General features: G+C 45.9%; 1 protein-coding gene across 3 annotated transcripts in view; it reads right to left on the bottom strand.

Moving 5' to 3' along the window:
* Positions 1 to 25,138, bottom strand: part of KIF26A (kinesin family member 26A) — a 214,439-nt gene that overhangs the window by 163,767 nt on the left and 25,534 nt on the right. For all 3 annotated transcript variants that reach the window (XM_075329916.1, XM_075329914.1, XM_075329915.1), the window contains exon 2: positions 22,872 to 23,096. In XM_075329916.1, the coding sequence (XP_075186031.1) occupies positions 22,872 to 23,096 (225 nt within the window). The remainder of the gene's footprint in view (positions 1 to 22,871; positions 23,097 to 25,138) is intronic.

A 25,138-nucleotide genomic window follows, 5' to 3' on the forward strand; every position in this document is an offset into this window, starting at 1 on the left:
ACGCTCACATGATCTGACCCCATTGGACTTCTTTCTGTGAGGTCACATCAAACAGCAGGTGTATGCGACCCCTCCACCAACATTGCAGGACCTACGACGAGGTATCACAGATGCTTGTGCAAACGTGTCACCTATCCATATTGCACAACGTGCAGCAAGATACAGTATGCTGTCAAGAGTCCAGATGTGCATTGCAGCTGACGGGGGCCACTTTGAGCATCAAAGTTAAATGAGCGCCATATGCGTGACCAGCAGTCAATGTTTTGGGGGGGTCATGGGTTTCATATCATAGCATTTCTGTATGCAAGGTGTCGATTCGTATTGAATTGATGATGCCCTACAATTTTTTAATTCACTTTTTTTATCTATCTTCTTTCTTTTCAAGATAAAAATGCTAACTTCATTGTTTTCCACCAGGTGGCGCTATAGGTGGTTTCATTGCGTAGCGCATGGCTACTTTACTATACCTAGACACCACTTCTATGCCTATAGCTGCCGCCGTTCTCAAGTTAATGGCGGTGGAGACTATGGACACACTGTATAACGTAGCAATGGCTTTCTTAGCAGAAGCTACGAGAAGAATGGATCGGTCACTTCTTACCGATACTTCATGACTTTTGAAGCCTGAAGAAGTTGGAAGTAGATACAACAGATGCAGCGTGTGCACAGCAATTTGTCATGACATTGCTGTGCATGTTAAGTATTTTTGGCAATTTTTGTGCTTTTTTAGGGGGGTTCAGGCAAAATCCGCCTGGAAAAGAAGTCGTCTTCACATACCCAAATGGCGGTTTTCACTTCAACATTTTTAAATTCCAAAATAGAGTTTTTAATTTCCCATTTTTGGATGACTTTGACTCTAAAACCTTACCAACAACTGAGAATCAATATCTATATGCCATGCAACTGTGTGTGAAACCACCAAAGAAAATAAAAAGTAGGACCTATTAGTCCTTGTAATTACATGACATGGTGCCTCATTGTGCGTCATCCTATTTAATTCTCAAAATGCGGATTAGACCAAATTAAATGAACATCCTTCTTTCCAGGGGTGGGCTCCATTTTGCTTGCTACCATGGCACTTGTCCCCGTGCTCTCAGACAAGATCCCACAGTAGAAATGAAGGTTCTTGTCATGATAACGATGGGCAATCACACACTCCTTTTCTTGGGTCATAAGGTTCTGTGCACCCAAGCATCCTTGTTCCCTAGATTAATTTCTTATTTGATAATGTTGGCGTACCAGCGTAGGGGGATCCCTATGAAGGATGGTATGGATACCAGGCCAAGGGGGATCTGACCTCATTCGCCACAGAGAATCAGTGTATGTGTAGGTCTTCGGGCGGAGTGTGTGACACTTACTATTCTCTTTGGGTTGGTGTCCACCACCCCGCAGCCGGTCCCCATCATAGACACATTAGATAAATTTGTGACATCGGAATACTCTTGCTAACAAAACTCGAACAGATTATTTTGCTTTACACCGTTATGAAAGACATGGCCTCACTCCTACGGTTCTGCTGCTGTTTTCTTTGGGGTACCTTCACTATCTTGGAACTAACTAGTCTGCAAGCTGCTGGGCACCTGTGCCTGTGTTCCCCCACTCTTATTTTCACCACTGTCTGCTTCTGGGCCCCGACAGCTGTCTAGATGGAAGATTTCTATAGGCCCGTTGTGGTGAGCTCTAGGCTCCGGATCTTTTGGATTACCTCAGTCCCTTACTCCATGCCGTGTCTTTAGTCATTGAACCCCTCTGCAGGACTGGCTCCTCACAAGGCCAGTCTCTCTAACCAACTCCCTGGCCAGCTATCACTCCTTCTATCTTACCTAACGCTGCTCTTACCCAACTGCTTGGTGCCGCTGTCCGCTACCTGGTCCCGACTGCTACATTGGGGACCCATGCTTCATAATTATACCACATACATTAACAGACAACACAGACAAATTAGCATAACAGTAGAGGGGGCACAACCACCTCCTACACCTCCACAGACTTGAGTCAAAAGGGGTCCTTGGTATTCCGTGAGGTGTGGTGTTGGGTTTAAGCCTAAAGATTCCCAGAAATGTTGGCAACTGTGGTAATTGGGCCAATCTGAGAGGCACCAGCTATCACTATGCCCTTGGTTTTTCAGGTTTTCTGCTCCTCTAGTGCTCACTCCCAAAAAACATTTTTGGGGAAATCTGTCAAGGAAAAGTAGAGCAATTATTCATAGCAATCACATCCCATATTTCATTGTTCAAAAGAGCCACTTGTTATTTGCAACTGCATCACTTTTGCACCAATTTTGATTTATTTTCCCTACTCTATATCATTTCTAAATTTTTTTTTTTTTTCAGTCCAGGACGAATGAGCAACCAATATTTTAGGCCAAATTTGATTGGTTGTCAAATAAACAAACAAAAACTTGGTTTACATGGAGCACGTCGTGTGGAGGAGTGATCCCTATTACTCAAGGCCTACACAAATATGGTCAGAACATGTTCCCAAAATAGAGCACTCAATCTATAGGAAGAAGTGATATGAAAAAAACATGCAATGCCTTCCAAGCAAATGATGAATATGTCTATGAAACACACACAAACCAAAGGCTGATAAATGATTATGTTCCCTGAAATACATCTATGACCTAACAGGACGACTGCTCCTCGGAGTGCACTCTACATGAATCACCCCCTTCTGCAATCAGTCACATAGGAGCAGAAACATGTGGTTAAACATTTGTTAAGAATGATTAAATCAGTATTTCAAGAAGACAGCATGTCATAGAAAAACAGACTAGAAAGTGCATTCCACAAGATGGATATCCATATCTGATCTTCAATATGGAGACGGAAAATGTAAAGATAAGTTATCAATGTGCAGAGTGAATGTCTTCCCACAGATGCCCCCATCAAGGCAGAGTCAAAAACTTGGACCTTCCTTCTCTTTCCTTAATGAAATGCCAATTCTGAAGCATCTGTTTCTAAATTTCTGTCTTGTGTCTATCTATCTATCTATCTATCCATTGTAACATGGTGGCAGGTATGTATCACAGAAGTGATGTAAACCTGGATGTCCACTCTTGTATGTGTCGTGCCACAAGGCTTATTAGGGTTTCAGGGCCACGTTTTACAGATAGTTGGAGAGACTTGCAGGTCTGGCTATCCACATGCCGCTTCCTATGGGTGTATCTAATGGTTTAAAATGGAGACTGATTGTTTGGCACATGGTCAATGTGGGAAGGCTGTGTTGTCTCCAGCACAGAATCCTCTGAGAGAAGGAGGATTAGCTTGTCCTGACCGGGACCGCGTGCAGAGGTTGTGAAGCCTCTGGAAGAAATCCTCTGAGAGAGAGAGAGAGAGAGAGAGAGAGACGGTTCAACATGCCTCCACCCATGGGTATGTCTCATGTTTTAAGATGGAGATTTATTGTTTGACACATAGTCAGTATGGGGAGGCTGTGTAGTCTCCAGCAAGGAATCTTCTGAGAGAAAGTAGCTTGTCCTGATTGGTACCATGTGTATAGGTTGTGAAGCCTTTGGAAGGAACCCTCTGAGAGAAGAGAGGGTTCATGTGTTCTGACCAGGGTCAGTGGGTGGAGGCTGAGATACCTTCACTAGGATGTTTCCAGGAGGAGTGTCTGAACCTGTGCAAGTGTACCACAAGTTAAACGGACTGTATACCTTATTTGTGTCCTGTGAAGCCAAAGGAAGGCTTGTGAGTGTGGCTTATGTGCTGTATAATAAACCGGGTCCTGATGTTACCTTGTGGAGCAACCCCATCACACTGTCTGTCTATCTCATATTTACCGTTCAATCTTCTGGTTACTCATGCACAGTACCCCTCCGTTCACATGGGGGCACGGAAACCACCCCTTTATGATCATGCGGGTCCTGGTGGCCAGACCCATTCCAATCCATAAATATATCACCTGTCCTGTGGTTATTGTTGGTGGGATAGCCCCTTTAAGAAAAGCCTTTTTAAGATACCCTTATACATAATTCAGTATTAAAGGACATCTGTTCAAGACACCTATCCTGAGTGTGAAGAGTGGCAAAAACAAAAAAATCCCTCTCTCTGGTGGACTTTGCACATTAATTATGTAATAATTCATTTATCCTGCGGAGGCGCTGCAGATAACCTATACAGTTACTGCTGTGTTCCCCTTACAGATTACTTCTGATTGCTGAGGCTCCCAGCAGCTATAATCATGCTAAATATTATAAGAGAGGAAAAAGAATCATTAATAAATTATATAGATGTCAGAAGAGGAGTCTAAAATCCCACAACTGTAAAAGAACATTTTAAGTAAAATTACAGAGTAATTAAAAAATATAAATCACTTCATCTAAAATAAATAAAAAGTGTCTAATCAGTCCCGGCACTGCGCCGCGGCATCAACACGAATAAAATATGGAATCTTCACGATTTTACAATTAATTGCTAAGAGACTAATATTTTCATTCCTTGCCGTTGGCATATTGCAAATACATGTAATTGTGGAAATTGTGAACATTCGAACTCTGTGGTGGTTCATTAAACTAAGTAACTTGCTCAGAGGGGCGTCCGGACTCAGGTCATCAATATCAGATTGCGGGAAGTTCAACAGCCTATATTTCAATCATTTATTGGATCCTCTGATTTGTAACGGGTCAGTATTAGTTATTTATTGGATCCAGTATAGCACTGGCTTTAGGTTATATAGGAAAATCCTGGTGATTGGTGCGCTTAAAATAATTTTCAGATTCATACATATATAAAAATAAGTCAGGTCAATGCCAGGAAGCTGCAAATAAGACTTGGGACTTTTCAGGAATAACCATATTTTATAGCTGAAAAGCTACGGAGGACATGAAATTGTCCCATTCTTCTAATCTTGCTGATTCCAAATAAACCAGAACAACTATTACAAAACGTGGTACGTTGGCTCAGAAACATTATGGAACCAACTGATTAAAATGTCTCATTGGCCAAATACTATTTCTTTTACACACTCGTGAATATTTATCTTAGTTTAGTTTAGATAAGAGATCCACAACCTGTTGCTCGGGAGCTACAAGTGGCTCATGGGTCCATAATCTGTGGCTCGCGGCTGTCTTCCAGCATGGTGCATAAGCACCAGGTCAAGCAAGCAGCTATGAAGAGCCGGTTTCTCCAGATGCTGACTTTTCTGTGTAGCCCCACACAGAAGAGCAGATCTGAATGGAGGTAAGAACCCCTGGATCTTGGCTATCTGCCTAGGTGTGATGATTTCTGTGGAAAAGCTTTGACTATCATTATACTAGTAATGGGGGCTCAGGGTGACACTACTGTGAGGAGGGCAAGGGCTGGATGTGGCTCATGACCCTCTCTCAGACCTAAATGTGGCTCTCAAGGTCAGAAAAGTTGGGGACCTCTGCTCTAGACAGTTAAGGCCGCTTTACACGCAACGACATTGCTAACGAGATGTCGTTGGGGTCACGGAATTCGTGACGCACATCCGGCCTCGTTAGCGACATTGTTGCGTGTGAAATGCAGTTAACGATCAAAATTACTTACCTAATTGTTGATCGTTGATGCGTCGTTCCTTTCCCGATTATCATTGCTGTTGCAGGACGCAGGTTGTTCGTCATTCCTGCGGCAGCACACATCGCTATGTGTGACACTGCAGAAACGAGGATCATCACCTTACCTGCGGTCACCCGCAATAAGGAAGGAAGCAGGTGGGCAGCATGTTTGGCCCGCTCATCTCCGCCCCTCAGCTTCTATTGGGCACCCGCTTAGTGACGCCGCTGTGACGCCGAACGAACCACCCCTTTAGAAAGGAGGCGGTTCGCCGGCCACAGCAGGCAGGTAAGTATGTGTGACGGGTGTAAGCGATGTTGTGCGCCACGGGCAGCGATTTGCCCGTGACGCCAACAGACGGGGGCGAGTACGCTCGCTAGCGATATCTATACTGATATTGTAGCGTGTAAAGTGGCCTTAACTCACAGGGTCAACCATTTTGGAGGCTATGGAGAACCTTGTTCCCCCAACATATGACCATCCCTGTTCTCCTTTCTAATTCTTCCCATAGTCTTACCCATGTGTCTTTTTTTTAAGCTGATTGACTTACTAGGAAATGCACTTAGGCCCGAATATTACATTTTGGACTAAATTTCTACACATTGATTATCCTGAAGGTCTTTTTCTTAGAAACGTTTACTGCTGAACAGATCTGAACAGAGGGGGACCTGTTTAACCTTTCTCCCGGTGGTCAACACTCTTTACAACCTTCAGACACAATGTGAGGCTTGTACCTGAAATCCAAGCTCCCGCACAATGACAGGTCAACGCATTAATCGTGCCCTTTACAGAGCTGGAAATGTATTCGGGAGGAGATTCTCTTACCAATCACCAGGTTCCTTCTTTTTTTCCCCCCTCCATTATCAAAGACGTTCTCCTTTGAAAGACACATAATTGGGACCACACAGAGTGACCTCCTAGGACAGGTGCAGCCGACCTGCTACAACCAAGCAGGTGTATTTTCCCAAAGCATATACCACCCAGCAGGAGAGAGGTCAATGTCAATAAGCTGCAGATAAAGCCATGAGAAGAATCCACGTATTGTAAGTCTCAAGAACAGCCGGCAACTTAATATTATCCACCAGATCGAGCTTTCAATGACTCTTTGAATTTAAAAAAAAAAGTCTTATTTCCAGACGCCGGACTCTAAACCAACATTTAGACCTAAACCTAAATTTAGTTCTAAGAAAAGAATTTTATAATCCTCACGAAGGAAACATTTCAATTGAAATGAAGGTCAATAAGAGCCGATTTCCCCCACGGGCCCCGGCTTCTCCTGCAGGAAAAATGACATTGTTACATGAAACAATGTTGTTATAATACATAAAGTAAAAACAATATAATCACCGACAAATGGACGAATCCTTAGTAATAACAAAGATGTCCAGACCTAATCTATGACGGGAAGCTGGAAGGTGTCATTAAGTAGATCCTACGCCACTGTTTGGGTTTGGAGTTGAAGGGAATGTGGTATTTTCATAAACTATTTTACTTCCCCTAATTTCAGCCATTTATTGGCAGGGGTGCGTATTTATAATAGGAATAGGGGTTTGTAAATAAAAAAAATACCATGATATAGAAGTACATAAAAGTTTCTATTCCCGCCACCAATCCGGTCTTCGCCTGTAACATCAACCTTTCCTCTGCAGTGACCCCTACAGGGGAACTGTAGCATTACACTGCTGCTATTTAAATCAGTGGTCGTCAGTTCAATGAATGAGTGCCAGGCTCACCGTACAAAAGGAGGAGAAATGATAGGCGCAATAGGGTCTTATCCAATAAGAGTTGAAAATTAAAATACCAATAGTCGGTTGTGTCCATACAACATGAAAAGCGCTTAGGGCCCCTTCACATTGTGTTTACCTCTCCGTTCAGTGGTCCCTCGGGATTTCCATCGAACCTCCCCCTGCAAAACGGGATTTGCACCGATGGGGCCATTGACTGTAATGGAGCAGATGGAGTCACCGTGTGCTGTGTCTTGCACCATTTTCAGGGGTATATGCTTTCTGCAGCAGGCAGATACCCAGACATAGCAGACTGTGTTAGTCGGTGTGTGAAGCCCCACAGGTGTAGTGTCGGTGCATTACCTTCAGGGACTCCACTCGGCTGGTGCTGGTCACAGGTAGGGAATCTTCGGTTTTGATCGTGACGCCACTCTCAGTATTGCGGTCAGTGGGGACCGCCACTGCAGGTTAGAGGACGCCTGGGGCTGATGGTATGTGCAGTTAGTTGGAATAGCCTCCTGAGAGTGAGGCAAGCCCCAGGGCCCGGTGTAGGTGCGTAGTACCACAAGGCGCAGAATGACCACACAGGCAGGAATGTCTTTCAAGGGCTTTACTCACATTTGATGGCAGGGTGAGTAGCCCGGGCGTAGCTGAGATGAACCAGGTGGGAACCAGGTATCCTTCAGGCTGACTTTATGAGGGTGACTACTGACTCGCCTTCCTTAGCCCTTGGTGGTTTGGGGTGACCCCGACTTTGAGTCCCTATGGGGGTCACCCAGGGAAGATGCTGCAGCCTCTCTCCCCCTTTTGTTTGCCGTTTGCTTGTTCCCCGGACCAGGCCACTCCAGCTGCTTGCCTCCTGTGACCTATGGGCCCTCACTGCGGTTACGTGGCTGCGGCTTTTGTGGTGTTGTGGTGTGGGCTTTGAGAGCCCCACACCGGCAGGTTTAGCAGAAGAAAGCTGGATCTATCTTCGCTTCGGGATCTGCCGCCCGGTTGGGCCTGGTGCTCTCTAGCAGTCTCCTTACTTCCCACTCCGTGCTTTCTCTCTAGCTGAAGCTGGCTTTCAGGCAGCACTCCTAGTTGACCGTTCTCCCCCGTCAGTAGCCACTGCGCGGGCGCTGTTAGACAGCATCAACCCCACAGGTCTGCTCCTCACTGAGCCCTATGGAGTTCTCCTTCTAACTGACTCACTGCTCCTCCTCTCCTGTTCTTGCCTACGCCACCTAGCAACCAGACTCTCCACCACACCCCTTGAGAGGAGATGGAGGCTTTTGGCCCCCTCCACTATTCCAGTGAAGGTCAAGGCTTTTCCCCCTCCTGGGACCCCCAGGGGTCCTCTCATGGGTACATGTGTGAGACCTGATCACTATGCGCCTGTGTTCCACACCCCGGTCAGCCTTCTGGATTACCTGTATTGTACTGTCCCCAGCATGGGTGCAGTACTCAGTGGTGCCTGACCAGGTCAGGGGCGCCACATTCCCCCTTAGTTATCACCAGCACGTCCTCGGGCTGCAAGACAACATTTTAAAATGCATAAAACATTAAAACATGTAAAACATTTTTAAAAGCACCAGGTACCATACATCACCACCCTCCACCCACAAGTCCGTTAACCCACCCAAAACCCTCTCACGTTGGCCGCGACTTCAGCCACTTCTGGCAGGATGTAGAGGCGGCTTACATGGGCTGGTGGTTTCAGGGTATACCTGGCCTGGTGGATCCGCGCCTTCAGCCTCTTCTGGCAGGATGCAGAGGCGGCCTCCACAGTTGGTGCTGACCAGGTACCCTCTTTGTGGTGGTGAGCCAAGGCCCCATAAACAGGCGTGCTCTCTGGTTGCAGGTGAGCCAAGGCCCTATATACGGACGGGCTCCTCCTGGTTGCAGACGAGCCAAGCCCCTAAACAGGCTGACTCTGGTGGCGGTGGTGCCCTCTGGTGTAACTATTTACACTGCGAGAGTTTGTGGCTATAGCCAGTTCATAGCCTTAAGGTTTATGGTTTTCTCACAATAGTTTTTGTGGGCACATTACTTGAACTTGAGAACGTTGCAAAACAAACTTTTTCAAAACTTTAACTGATAACTTCTTTCTTTACTTTCTTTTACTCCTCCACACCAGGGCTTGGGCCTGTTGGGCTGCGGCACCTGTTGCTTTCTTGGCCTCTTTCTTCATCTGTTGTTGTCTCATCTGCAGGTTCCTTGTCTCTGCTTTCTTGATCTTCATCTGTTTCCTTTGCTGCATCTGTTTCTTTATCTCTGTCTTTTCTTTCTTGTAGCATGGGGTGGCTGTAAGGTTTGCTGGTACATAGTGCTACGTCAAGCGCGTACAGTCCTCTTTCGCCTTCATGCATAGTGAATTGTACTGAATCTCCCATCTTTAGGTTTCTGCCAGGGTGTCCTCTAGGCAGATGAGCGCTCACATCTCTTCTGTTGACAAATATCCCATCCTTAATACCAGGGGCTACAATAAAGCCGTATCCGCTTTTCAAGTTGAAATCCTCCACTACTCCTCTGCAAAGGGGTCCTCTGGCCTGGGCTCTGGACCTTCTCAGTAACCTTTTCTCCTGTAGGTCTCTGGCTGCAACTTCCCTCTGCTCTGGAGATTGTGGTGCAGGGGACAGCGTTGTTCTGTTGCGACGCCTTGTCTTGCGGCCTGAACTCTGCGTGGTACAGCTTGCAAACTCCCAGGTGAGACTTTTAGGCAGATCTTCGTCAGCGGACGGTGTCAGGTCTTCCTCATCCCAACGGGAATAGGGTAACATCTCCGGTTCTGAGTATAGATCCACTGCTGGTGGCTCCGGAGTCAGCTCCTCAGCTTCCTGGCCTCCTCTCCCCCTTAGTTCTTCTTGGCACTCCTTTGGTGGCAGTGCTGGAGATGGGCTTTCTTCAGCTGGTCTGGGCAGTGGACTCTCTGGCGCGGCTGCAGGGGTTGCCTGAATCTCCTTGGGGGTATGCGGAGGGAGCAGATACCGATCCACCATCTCTTGTGGGAACTGGGCCTCTAGGTCAGCCTTCAGCTTCCAGTATTCGGGGTCCTCTCCTATCAGGGTCTTCCTAGCAGGGACCTCTTTGGACTGGGGAGCGGTGTCTGCTCTGGCCTTGCAGGCCGGGGTAAATGGTGATGCAATCTCTTGGCGGGCCGCGCCTGGCATGGCGGCGGCCTGGTCTTGGCGGGCCGCGCCCGGCATGGCGGCGGCCTGGTCTTGGCGGGCCGCGCCCGGCATGGCGGCGGCCTGGTCTTGGCGGGCCGCGCCCTGTTTGGCGGCGGCCTGGATCGGCGTCGCAGCTGCGATGGGATCTGTGCAGGCTGGGCTGGACGTCGCTGCAGCAGTCTGGGCTTGGCGGGCCGCGCCTGGCGTGGCTGCGGCCTGGTTCAGCACCTCACTTGCGGCGCGGACGAGCGTTGCTGCGGCGGTGGGGTCTCGGCGGGCCGGGCCTAGCAGGGCGGCGGCCTGGGTCAGCGTTACGCCTGCGACGCGGATGAGGGTCGCGGTGGCAGCCGGTTCTTTGCGGGCCGGACTGGGCGTTGCTGCAGGGACCGGGTCTTGGTGGGCCGAGCAGGGCATCGCTGCGGCCGCTGGGGCTTGGAAGGCCGCACCTGGCGTGGCTGCGGCCTGCTTCAGCGTCGCCGCACCGGACGCCTCTTCGGGGACCGCGGGCGTGGCAGCAGGGGTCGGGGCACTTGCGCTGGCCGGGGCATCACTCGACTCACCCACCGGTGGCAGCATCGGGGTCTGCGTCATCGCCGTCCTGTCTGGCACTCGGCGCGCGGCTCTCCTTTCATAGGCCCGAACCGCCGCGGTCATCTCCAGCATTTCCATTCGTTCTTCCCGGATCTGCTCCACAACCCGGTTCTCCAGTCGGTCGCAGAACTGGGCCAGCTCCCGATACCACCAGGCAGCGGAGCCTGGTTCTGGGTTCCTGCGGTCAGACGCCATTTCTTCTGCGCCCTCTTCTGCACGACTCTCCAGCTGTGGACTCGCCGTTGCCTCTGATAGCAAGCTGTTCAGTTTCTGCTCTGCCTCTTTCAGCAGCTCCTCTCCCAGCAGCAGGCTTGTGGCTCTCTTTCCTTCCCGCCGTCTCTGGACGCTTCCACTCTCATAGCTGGCAAGGTCAGAACTCTGCAGGGGATCTCTGGGTAGCCACACCTCTTCGTGGGCGGTAACTTCTCCCAGCGCGGGCTGCTGTTGTTTTTCAGCGCGCTTTTCATGGTGGCAATATGGCGGCGCTTCCAATTTTTCAAGCGGACCGCCCAGGCACATGGTCACCTGTCTGAACAGGTCTAGTCCTTATCCTGTTCGTGACGCCAGATGTGAAGCCCCACAGGTGTAGTGTCGGTGCATTACCTTCAGGGACTCCACTCGGCTGGTGCTGGTCACAGGTAGGGAATCTTCGGTTTTGATCGTGACGCCACTCTCAGTATTGCGGTCAGTGGGGACCGCCACTGCAGGTTAGGGGACGCCTGGGGCTGATGGTATGTGCAGTTAGTTGGAATAGCCTCCTGAGAGTGAGGCAAGCCCCAGGGCCCGGTGTAGGTGCGTAGTACCACAAGGCGCAGAATGACCACACAGGCAGGAATGTCTTTCAAGGGCTTTACTCACATTTGATGGCAGGGTGAGTAGCCCGGGCGTAGCTGAGATGAACCAGGTGGGAACCAGGTATCCTTCAGGCTGACTTTATGAGGGTGACTACTGACTCGCCTTCCTTAGCCCTTGGTGGTTTGGGGTGACCCCGACTTTGAGTCCCTATGGGGGTCACCCAGGGAAGATGCTGCAGCCTCTCTCCCCCTTTTGTTTGCCGTTTGCTTGTTCCCCGGACCAGGCCACTCCAGCTGCTTGCCTCCTGTGACCTATGGGCCCTCACTGCGGTTACGTGGCTGCGGCTTTTGTGGTGTTGTGGTGTGGGCTTTGAGAGCCCCACACCGGCAGGTTTAGCAGAAGAAAGCTGGATCTATCTTCGCTTCGGGATCTGCCGCCCGGTTGGGCCTGGTGCTCTCTAGCAGTCTCCTTACTTCCCACTCCGTGCTTTCTCTCTAGCTGAAGCTGGCTTTCAGGCAGCACTCCTAGTTGACCGTTCTCCCCCGTCAGTAGCCACTGCGCGGGCGCTGTTAGACAGCATCAACCCCACAGGTCTGCTCCTCACTGAGCCCTATGGAGTTCTCCTTCTAACTGACTCACTGCTCCTCCTCTCCTGTTCTTGCCTACGCCACCTAGCAACCAGACTCTCCACCACACCCCTTGAGAGGAGATGGAGGCTTTTGGCCCCCTCCACTATTCCAGTGAAGGTCAAGGCTTTTCCCCCTCCTGGGACCCCCAGGGGTCCTCTCATGGGTACATGTGTGAGACCTGGAGACCTGATCACTATGCGCCTGTGTTCCACACCCCGGTCAGCCTTCTGGATTACCTGTATTGTACTGTCCCCAGCATGGGTGCAGTACTCAGTGGTGCCTGACCAGGTCAGGGGCGCCACAGGTGCATGCATCCAAAAGCCCATTTTTTTGGGGGGGGGGGTTTGGACGGAAGCCTCGACGGGACCAGTGAAGGTAGGTTTTAACGCAGTGTGAAAGCGGCCTTAAATGTGTACGGCTGTTGAAGATGCACATTTGTACAACGAGGTATAGCATACATCCAGGAGAGTAAAGAAAGTGCTCAATCTGCGCTGTCATGAGAAGTCAATATTGAAAGGATCAAGGACACGTTAAAGAGTGCAATCTGGATTTTATTCAACGCGTTCCGAAGCTGCCTAGCTTCTTCATCAGGAAGCGAGGCAGTTTCGAAACGCTTTGAATAAAAACCCGAATTGCTACCTTTCATGTGTCCTGGATCCTTTTGATATTGGCTTCCCATGGCAGCGCAGACCGAGCACTTTCTCTACTCTCCTGGCTCTTACAGAAGAGCAGCTGACCCATAAAACGAATCCTAATAGGATACATTGACGACAGGGTCTGAGTCCCTAAATTCCATTTAGCCTTTTATAGTGTTATCGGTTTCTGAGAGACCTGATTGACAACAAATATGAATACCATTGTGACCAGCCATAATAAAAATTCTCCTACTTTTTGGCCACATTATTGGGGAAGAAAAAGTGCATAAATTAGCTGTAAACAGTCCTTCATCCATTTTATGAGATATTAGGAGCTGTTTGATATAGAAAGAAAGTCTTTCTTTGTTAGTTCTATGACCAACATATGGAGAGAGTGTGTCTCCCTCTCTCTCTCTCTCTCTCTCTCTCGTGTATATATATATATATATATATATATATGTATATATATATATATATATATATATATATACACACACACAGTACATACCAAACGTTTGGACACACCCTCTCATTCAAAGAGTTTTCTTTATTTTCATGACTCTGAAAATTGTAGATTCACATTGAAGGCATCAAAACTATGAATTAGCACATGTGGAATGAAATACTTATCAACAAAGTGTGAAACAACTGAAAATATGTTTTATATTCTAGGTTCTTCAAAGTAGCCACCTTTTGCTTTCATTACTGCTTTGCACACTCTTGACATTCTCTTGATGAGCTTCAAGAGGTAGTCACCGGAAATGGTCTTCCAACAGTCTTGAAGGAGTTCCCAGAGATGCTTAGCACTTGTTGGCCCTTTTGCCTTCACTCTGCGGTCCAGTTCACCCCAAACCATCTTGATTGGGTTCAGGTCTGGTGACTGTGGAGGCCAGGTCATCTGGCGTAGCACCCCATCACTCTCCTTCTAAAGTGGGCTTTACACGCTACGAGATCGCTACAGCGATCTCGTTGGGGTCACGGATTTTGTGATGCACATCCGGCCGCTGTAGCGATGCCGTTGCGTGTGACACCTATGAGCGATTTTGCATCGTCGCAAAAACGTGCAAAATCGCTCATCGGCAACATGGGGGTCCATTCTCAAATATCGTTACTGCAGCAGTAGCGAAGTTGTTCCTCGTTCCTGCGGCAGCACACATCGCTCCGTGTGACACCGCAGGAACGAGGAACCTCTCCTTACCTGCCTCCCAGCCACAATGCGGAAGGAAGGAGGTGGGCGGGATGTTCGTCCCGCTCATCTCTGCCCCTCCGCTTCTATTGGGTGGCGGTTCAGTGACGCTGCTGTGACGTCGCTGTGACGCTGAACGAACCGCCCCCTTAGAAAGGAGGCGGTTCGCCGGTCACAGCGACGTCGCAGGGAAGGTAAGTAGTGTGACGGGTCTGGGCGATGTTGTGCGACATGGGCAGAGATTTGCCCGTGTCGCACAACCGATGGGGGCGGGTACGCACGATGGCCATATCGGTACCGATATCGCAGTGTGTAAAGCGGCCTTTAGTCAAATAGCCTTTACACAGCCTGGAGGTGTGTTTGGGGTCATTGTCCTGTTGAAAATAAATGATGGTCCAACTAAACGCAAACCGGATGGAATAGCATGCCGCTGCCAGATGCTGTGGTAGCCATGCTGGTTCAGTATGCCTTCAATTTTAAATAAATCCCCAACAGTGTCACCAGAAAAGCACCCCCACACCATCACACCTCCTCCTCCATGCTTCACAGTGGGAACCAGGCATGTAGAGTCCACCCGTTCACCTTTTCTGCGTCGCATAAAGACACGGTGGTTGGATCCAAAGATCTCACATTTGGACTCATCAGACCAAAGCACAGATTTCCACTAGTCTAATGTCCATTCCTTGTGTTCTTTAGCCTAAACAAGTCTCTTCTGCTTGTTGCCTGTCCTTAGTGGTTTCCTAGCAGCTATTTTACCATGAAGGCCTGCTGCACAAAGTCTCCTCTTAACAGTTGTTCTAGAGATGTGTCTGCTGCTAGAACTCTGTGCGGCATTGACCTGGTCTCTAATATGAGCTGCTGTTAACCTGCAATTTGCAATTTCTGAGGCTGGTGATTCGGATAAACTTATCCTCCGCAGCAGAGGTGACTCTTGGTCTTCCTTTCCTGGGGGGGTCCTCATGTGAGCCGGTTTCTTTGTAGCGTTTGATGGTTTTTGCCACTGCACTTGGGGACACTTTCAAAGTTTTCCCAATTTTTCGGACTAACTGACCTTCATTTCTTAAAGTAATAATGGATTTGTTTTTCTTTACTTAGCTGCTTATTTCTTGCCATAATTCAAATTCTAACAGTCTATTCAGTAAGACTATCAGCTGTGTATCCATCAGACTTCTGCACAACACAACTGATGGTCCCAACCCCATTTATAAGGCAAGAAATCCCACTTATTAAACCTGACAGGGCACACCTGTGAAGTGAAGACCATTTCCAGTGACTACCTCTTGAAGCTCATCAAGAGAATGCCAAGAGTGTGCAAAGCAGTAATCAAAGCAAAAGGTGGCTACTTTGAAGAACCTAGAATATAAGACATATTTTCAGTTGTTTCACACTTTTTTGTTAAGTATTTCATTCCACATGTGTTAATTCATAGTTTTGATGCCTTCAATGTGAGTCTACAATTTTCAGTTATGAAAATAAAGAAAACTCTTTGAATGAGGTGTGTCCAAAGTTTTGGTCTGTACTGTATATATATATATATGTATGTAAAGCGCTGTGGAATTAATAGCGCTATATAAATGAACAAATATTATTTTATATATATATATATATATATATATATATATATATATATAAAATATTGCCTCCACATTAGTTTAACTTGGAACATTGGACTTAAATTTATCAGTGGGACCAGAGCGATCATGCATTTATCATACATCCAAGAGATAGTTAATGTTATTTATAATCCAACCTCTTTAAAAGGGATCTGTCACTTTCTATAAATATCTATCATTTTTATCTGGTGTAAATGCTGCTGTTCCTCTGATTCCGGCGTTGTTTTTCTTTTGCTCCTGCGACTCTCCATCCCTGAGATACAGCACTTTCTTTCCTTTTTAGTTTAGTGGGCGTGGTTCTCAACTCCTCTCTGAGTGGTTTCTAGAAGGCCATGCCTATTTGCCTAAGAAGACTAGATACCTGAAAGAAGAGGTCATATCTCAGGAACGGAAAGGCGCAGAAACAAATGAAAAACTGCACCAGATTCAGAAGAGCAGCGGCATTTATACCAATTTAAAAAATTACATATTTATTCTTAACGGCATTTCACCTTTAAGTTCAGTCTTATTTGAATTTTTATGTTTTGAGAAGGAAGGAACATATTAGAGAGAAGCAAAATCTGAATCTTCATACAAAATCCTTCACTTATCCCTTCCTGCTCTTCCATTAGCACTCACATGTAGTATATAAACACTGTTATTAGTTACTCTAAACATTTCTTTATATGGCCCCAGTAAAAGCGAGTGACGTCGATAATATACAGTAGATGTATATGTCACTGTAAGATGAATGGGAAGAGGGATGTTTATATAAGGAGACCTCCTCCCATAATTCCACATTATGAGTTTGTTTCATGACATCCAGTAACACTGCACTTTACTAAATCCTAGATATATATTAAGATGCCAATATAGCCAAGGCATTCCCATGCTCGCGTCTCCACCTGTCGAGCAGCAAGACAGGACACGTCTTCTAGCATGGAACTAATGCTGGTTGCAGGAATTTCCGTGATCCGCTGCATTAGCCGATAACCACCTGTTCAAGTCAAGGTTTACAATCACTGTTGGACATTTCCAGGGACGAACTCCATAATTAACATTTTTTTGAAGGGAAGGACCCCCAGTTCTTTAAACATTTGCAGGGGTATTGTGATTGTGGAGCCCCCAGGAGGATTAGTGGAATGTCAATTGGCCCGTTAAAGATTTGCAATATGCAAAGATTTCATTGTGGAGATCGTATTCTTACCCAAAGAATGAGTCTAATGTCCAGTGCTGTGTTATCTGAGTCAAGTTAACCTTTGCTAGATCTGTTACACAGACTGCTGCAAATTTCCAATTATCTGTTGAAACTTCCCATAGACCTAGATATATATATATATATACACACACACACACACACACACACACACACACACACACACACACACACACACACATATACATATATATATATATTACAGTGCCTACAAGTAGTATTCAACCCCCTGCAGATTTAGCAGGTTTAATAAGATGCAAGTGAGTTAGAGCCTGCAAACTTCAAACAAGAGCAGGATTTAGGATTTATTAACAGATGCATAAATCTTACCAACCAACAAGTTATGTTGCTCAGTTAAATTTTAATACATTTTCAACATAAAAGTGTGGGTCAATTATTATTCAACCCCTAGGTTTAATATTTTGTGGAATAACCCTTGTTTGCAATTACAGCTAATAATCGTCTTTTATAAGACCTGATCAGGCCGGCACAGGTCTCTGGAGTTATCTTGGCCCACTCCTCCATGCAGATCTTCTCCAAGTTATCTAGGGTCTTTGGGTGTCTCATGTGGACTTTAATCTTGAGCTCCTTCCACAAGTTTTCAATTGGGTTAAGGTCAGGAGACTGACTAGGCCACTGCAACACCTTGATTTTTTCCCTCTTGCAACAGGCCTTGGTTTTCTTGGCTGTGTGCTTTGGGTCGTTGTCTTGTTGGAAAATGAAATGACGACCCATCTTAAGATCCTTGATGGAGGAGCGGAGGTTCTTGGCCAAAATCTCCAGGTAGGCCATGCTATCCATCTTCCCATGGATGCGGACCAGATGGCCAGGCCCCTTGGCTGAGAAACAGCCCCACAGCATGATGCTGCCACCACCATGCTTGACTGTAGGGATGGTATTCTTGGGGTCGTATGCAGTGCCATCCAGTCTCCAAACGTCACGTGTGTGGTTGGCACCAAAGATCTCGATCTTGGTCTCATCAGACCAGAGAACCTTGAACCAGTCTGTCTCAGAGTCCTCCAAGTGATCATGAGCAAACTGTAGACGAGCCTTGACATGACGCTTTGAAAGTAAAGGTACCTTACGGGCTCGTCTGGAACGGAGACCATTGCGGTGGAGTACGTTACTTGTGGTATTGACTGAAACCAATGTCCCCACTGCCATGAGATCTTCCCGGAGCTCCTTCCTTGTTGTCCTTGGGTTAGCCTTGACTCTTCGGACAAGCCTGGCCTCGGCACGGGTGGAAACTTTCAAAGGCTGTCCAGCCTGTGGAAGGCTAACAGTAGTTCCATAAGCCTTCCACTTCCGGATGATGCTCCCAACAGTAGAGACAGGTAGGCCCAACTCCTTGGAAAGGGTTTTGTACCCCTTGCCAGCCTTGTGACCCTCCACGATCTTGTCTCTGATGGCCTTGGAATGCTCCTTTGTCTTTCCCATGTTGACCAAGTATGAGTGCTGTTCACAAGTTTGGGGAGGGTCTTAATTAGTCAGAAAAGGCTGGAAAAAGAGATAATTAATCCAAACATGTGAAGCTCATTGTTCTTTGTGCCTGAAATACTTCTTAATACTTTAGGGGAACCAAACAGAATTCTGGTGGTTTGAGGGGTTGAATAATAAATGACCCTCTGAATAAACTTTTCACAATTTAAAAAAAAAAGAAATAACATTCTTTTTTGCTGCAGTGCATTTCACACTTCCAGGCTGATCTACAGTCCAAATGTCACAATGCCAAGTTAATTCCGAATGTGTAAACCTGCTAAATCTACAGGGGGTTGAATACTACTTGTAGGCACTGTGTATATATATATATATATATTTTTTTTATTAATTTTGCAGCATAATTTATGGTAACAAAACAATAATGAATTGCTATGTAGGTAATCCCATAAAATATTTGACTGTAATTTTACGCCAAACTAGAGAAAAGCGGCCCTCGTGAGATAAAACTGCTTCTTGTACAAATTCCAGTCTAATATGTCCGAAAAATGTCTTGATTCACATGCTCTGTAAATTACCCTTCATTATTATTGAGTGTGGTTCGTTTTCACCAGCATTCTGGCAGCACTATATGTACTGAAACCTCTTTTTCTTTACTTCCCAGTAAAAATGTATCTTGCTATTGTCCAGTGGCTTGCCTAAACTGAAAGCTCACCTCTTTATATCTGTATGAATTTTGACAGCCAGTAGAGCAGGAGCAGAATTACAAAGACCCACCGCCACTTCCCATTGAGAGACAAAAGATCTCTCCCCTCTTCCTGTTAGGAAATCAAGATCAGCCACCTCATCCTATTGTGAGACAAAGACCAGCCCCCTCTTGATATTGAGAGACAAAGACCAGCCCCTTCTTCCTATTGAGAGACAAAGACCAGCCCCCTCTTCCTATTGAGAGACAAAGACCAGCCCCCTCTTCCTATTGAGAGACAAAGACCAGCCCCCTCTTCTCATTGAGAGACAAAGACCAGTCCTCTCTTCCTATTGAGAGACAAAGACCAGCCCCCTCTTCCCATTGAGAGACAAAGACCAGTCCTCTCTTCCTATTGAGAGACAAAGACCAGCCCCCTCTTTATATTGAGAGACAAAGACCAACCCCCTCTTCCTGTTGAGAAATAAAGACCAGCCCCCTCTTCCTGTTGAGAAATAAAGACCAGCCCCCTCTTCCTATTGTGAGTCATAGACCAACCTACACTTCCTATTGAGATACAAAAAACAACCATCTCTTCCTATTGGGATACAAAGACCAGCCCCCTCTTCCTGTTGATAAAGACCAGCCCCATCTTGCTGTTGAGAAATAAAGACCAGCCCCCTTTTCGTCTTGAGAATTAAACACCAGCCCCCTCTTCCTATTGAGAGACAAAGACCAGCCCTCTTTTCCTATTGATACAAAGACCAGCCCTCTCTTCCTATTGATACAAAGACCAGCCCCCTCTTTCCATTCATAAATACAAGCCCCCTCTTCCTGTTGAGAAATATAGACCAGCCCCCTCTTCTTGTTGATAAAGACCACCTCCTCTTCTTGTTGAGAATTAAAGACCAGCAAGCTCCACCCGTTGTGAGACAAAGACCAGACCCTCTTCCCGTTGGGAAATAAAGACCAGCCCCCTCCTCCGATTGAGAGACTAGAACTCGTCCCTCTTACTGTAGAGAAACAGAGTCCCACCCCCGTCTCCTGTTAAAATAAGAAGACCGGCCCCCAAATCTGATTGAGACAAAGACCTGGCACCACTTCCCATTGAGAGACCGTGATCCACCTCCACTTCTCATTAATAGAAATACCTGCCCCAACTTTCCAGTTGAGAGACAAAGACCCTCCCCACTTCTTGTTCAGAAACAAAGACCCTCCCCACTTCTTGTTCAGAAACAAAGACCCTCCCCACTTCTTCGGGTAATTCTTCTCTGCAGTTAGAGATGGATTACACTTGACAACAGGTAGTAGTGTAAGAGTAATATAGACAGAAGGGGGACACCTGCTATCCGGCACTGTGGAGTGATTTTTGGGGGGCTCAGAATGTCATTGTTGGTAAATTAAGTAATTTGCCTTTTTGTTTTTCATGGTATTTTACCATGACACGACATTGACCCTTTAACTACGGCTACACTTTACATTCTAAAGCCGTGTGATCCGCGCAATTAAATGATCATATGGCGCTTTGGAAAATTAAAATCGCCCATATGGCAAAAATTTAGAAGAAAATATCTAACAGGTGGAGTGACTCAGTCATCCTTGTGGTTCATGTTTACATCATTTGGCATTAGCCGACTAATGATGACAACTGTCCTCGGATGCACTGAAAACTAATGAAGTTATTTAAAGAGATTCTATTTTGTAAGGGTAGAGAAAGAATGGAAATGTTTGCAAAAATATATTAGGGTTACTGTCCCTTTTAGATTCGGAAACCATGCCGTAATGTTGTTTTATTGTCACTGATCCCTCCCACGGCAAAGGGACGGGCTGGTTTCCTTCCTGAGCCAAGATCACACAGCCCAGCATCGGGTCACCCTGTCATTAATTGTCACAGGGGTTTTCTTTCTCACAAACATTCCACAAAAAACAAGCAGATATCGGGAGGAATTATGCGGCCCGTAATGCCTGCACATTATAAGCCGGGGCGGGGGGCGGCCATCTACGTGAGCACCAGATGTTGGCTCAAACAGTGAAACAATTACATCTCTGGATACAGAGGGGATAAAAGGAGCTGTGAGTTCAGTAACGGATCAGGGACGCATATATGTTATTTACATAGCACCATCCTATACCCGAGCGCTGTACAAAGCCGCACAAAGAGAGTACTTTAATAAGGACCCCAATAGAATTTTCCTAAATTATCTATAGGCCAATGTCATAGAAAGTAGAGCTAGGCAAAAAATTTTAGGAAGAAAACTTTGCATCAAAAGAAATTGCACACAGTGCAGTTTTTTTTAATGCAGATTTTGATGCATTTTTGAGAAATCAGCACCAAAATCTGCATACCTTGTAGATTTGGTGCAGATTTTGATGCAGAAAAAAAATCTGCATCATGTCAATTGTTGGGGCGCTCCTTCCTGCATTTGTTTTTAGCCCTTCCACCCACTGACTTCATTAAAAAAACACACTAAATCCGGAGGATTTTTTGGTGCGGTTTTCTGCCAGAAGGTGCAGAAAGTTTCTGCAGCGTGTGCACACAGCCTTACACTATGTGCACACACTGCATTTTTTATGCAGATTTTGATGCGGTTTTTGAGAAATCTGCACCAAAATCTGCATGTCTCTCCTGAAGCCAGCAAAGTCTATGAGATTTCTAAAGTGATGTGCACACGTTGCTTTTTTTTTCCCTTGCAGATTTGGTGCAGAAAAAAAATGTGCAGAATGTCAATTGTTGGGTCATTTTTTTCCAGGTGTTTTTTAGCCCTTCCAGCCATTGACTTAATAAAAAAAACACATAGCATGTGTTTTTTGGTGTGTTTTCTGGTAGAAGGTGCAGGTTTCATGCAGAAAATTTCTGCACCAAATCTGCAGCATATGCACACAGCCTTAGGCTATGTGCGCACGTAGCGTTCTGTCCTGCAGAAATTTCTGCAGCGATTTGAACAGCTTGAGTGTGCTTCAAATCGCTGCAGAAAGAGTCCGTAATGAAAAAAAACCAAAAACGATTCCATGCGCTCTGACTGCAGCCCCTCCCATAGACAGAGCGGGGGCTGCATGCAGAGCACACGGAATAAGTGACATGTCACTTCTTAGAACGCGTGCTTCGGGCAGCAACCGAAGCGCTGCGCTCTAATACGCCACGTGCGCACGTCTCCTGCATAATCTCCATAGACTGTGCATGGGACGCAGGACGCAGGCAGTTACGCTGCGGTGCAGATCGCAGCGTAACTGCATGAAAGGCGCACACGTGTGCACACAGCCTTACACCACGATTGAATAAGTGTTGTAATAAAAAGTCTCTGCTAGGTGGCAGTAAAGAGCAGCATGTGAAATATCAGCTAAGCCAAATATTTACAGGAAGGAACAAAGCAAAAACACAAGTATTTTTATATAGTGTAAAAATCTGCATAGACACGATCCCATAGCCTTCATCAGGGCACGATTACTTCAAATTAACCCTTTGTTCCAACAGCACATGAATAGATTTCAATGACCCTTCTCTGAGGACCAATTAGAGTGGTTAGCATTGTCTTATAATAAGTTAATAAGCCCTACTGACATGATCAGGTATAAGCTGCAATACCAGACTTGGCCTAGGGATAACAGTGGCGCTGTTCTTGGTGGAAAAGCACTGGACATTCCAGCTTTATCAATGACATACAACAGTCTCTATTGTAAAGCAGATGATGCGTAATCATAGACGCGCTTACCATTATGGAGCCAGGGACAGCCAATTTGAGGGCTTGCTTCTTCAGTTCTGCCAGTTTTGCTTGACAGTAAGGGCACCATTTTCCTACCCCGGGTCCCTCTGACAGCTCAGACACAGAGGCGGCCCCGGCTCCCTCGGGGGGAGGACGGCTGCCATGAGCTTCATCTGCTGACTGCAACCTTTTCCTGGGTGGTGGGACTTCTCTGCCAGGGAACCTGTCTGCAACCTAAGGAAGGAGACCAGACGTGTGAGCTTTCCAAAAATCCATGCATCAGTCATTATGTCATCTGTCATATACACAGAGTTCTCGGATTAGTCCCAAGAGCTTACACTCCATCACTCGTCAATGTTTATTACATTTAAGGACATTATTGCTCAATGCTATATGGATGTAGATTTCTGGAAGATGTAGGATATACAGTATATGACTGGTACTTCTCCCTGTACTTTACAGATACACATAGAAGCATAGTACTAGTAATTTTTCCAATGTATATAATTATGTATATAATTATATATGAATATACTGTATATATAGAGTTAATGCTTTTTGTGGTAGGTAGAAGCAAATCCTCTCCCAATACTACAGAAAATCTGAATAATAGAAGCTGAAGAACCTCTACATAATTATATCACGACTTGTTTACATGTACAGTGCATTTATATAGGGTAGAAGTAGCGGTGATGGAGCATATCCCAGTGTTATACATTAGATATAGGGTAGAAATAGCGGAGATGGAGCATATCCCAGTGTTATACATTAGATATAGGGTAGAAGTAGCGGAGATGGAGCATATCCCAGTGTTATACATTAGATATAGGGTAGAAGTAGCGGAGATGGAGCATATCCCAGTGTTATACATTAGATATAGGGTAGAAGTAGCGGAGATGGAGCATATCCCAGTGTTCTACATTAGATATAGGGTAGAAGTAGCGGTGATGGAGCATATCCCAGTGTTATACATTAGATATAGAGTAGAAGTAGCGGTGATGGAGCATATCCCAGTGTTATACATTAGATATAGGGTAGAAATAGCAGTGATGGAGCATATCCCAATGTTATACATTAGATATAGGGTAGAATTAGCGGTGATGGAGCATATCCCAGTGTTATACATTAGATATAGGGTAGAAATAGCGGTGATGGAGCATATCCCAGTGTTATACATTAGATATAGGGTAGAAATAGCGGTGATGGAGCATATCCCAGTGTTATACATTAGATATAGGGTAGAAATAGCGGTGATGGAGCATATCCCAGTGTTATACATTAGATATAGGGTAGAAATAGCAGTGATTGAGCATATCCCAGTGTTATACATTAGATATAGGGTAGAAATAGCGGTGATTGAGCATATCCCAGTGTTATACATTAGATATAGGGTAGAAATAGCGGTGATGGAGCATATCCCAGTGTTATACATTAGATATAGGGTAGAAGAAGCGGAGATGGAGCATATCCCAGTGTTATACATTAGATATAGGGTAGAAGTAGCGGTGATGGAGCATATCCCAGTGTTATACATTAGATATAGGGTAGAAGTAGCGGTGATGGAGCATATCCCAGTGTTATACATTAGATATAGGGTAGAAATAGCAGTGATGGAGCATATCCCAATGTTATACATTAGATATAGGGTAGAATTAGTGGTGATGGAGCATATCCCAGTGTTATACATTAGATATAGGGTAGAAATAGCGGTGATGGAGCATATCCCAGTGTTATACATTAGATATAGGGTAGAAATAGCGGTGATGGAGCATATCCCAGTGTTATACATTAGATATAGGGTAGAAATAGCGGTGATGGAGCATACCCAGTGTTATACATTAGATATAGGGTAGAAATAGCGGTGATGGAGCATATCCCAGTGTTATACATTAGATATAGGGTAGAAATAGCGGAGATGGAGCATACCCAGTGTTATACATTAGATATAGGGTAGAATTAGCAGTGATGGAGCATATCCCAGTGTTACACATTAGATATAGGGTAGAAATAGCGGTGATGGAGCATATCCCAGTGTTATACATTAGATATAGGGTAGAAATAGCGGAGATGGAGCATATCCCAGTGTTATACATTAGATATAGGGTAGAAATAGCAGTGATGGAGCATATCCCAGTGTTATACACTTAGAAATACCTTCCCAGTGCTACAAACACATCGCACACATTATCATAGTACTGGTACCAAGTAAAACATGACTTGTTTGTACAGTGCTAGTAATCGCAGCATGTCTGACACTGTCTAATGCCAGATGTATT

Source organism: Anomaloglossus baeobatrachus, chromosome 12, assembly GCF_048569485.1.
Source record: "Anomaloglossus baeobatrachus isolate aAnoBae1 chromosome 12, aAnoBae1.hap1, whole genome shotgun sequence".
Taxonomy (NCBI): Eukaryota; Metazoa; Chordata; class Amphibia; order Anura; family Aromobatidae; genus Anomaloglossus; species Anomaloglossus baeobatrachus.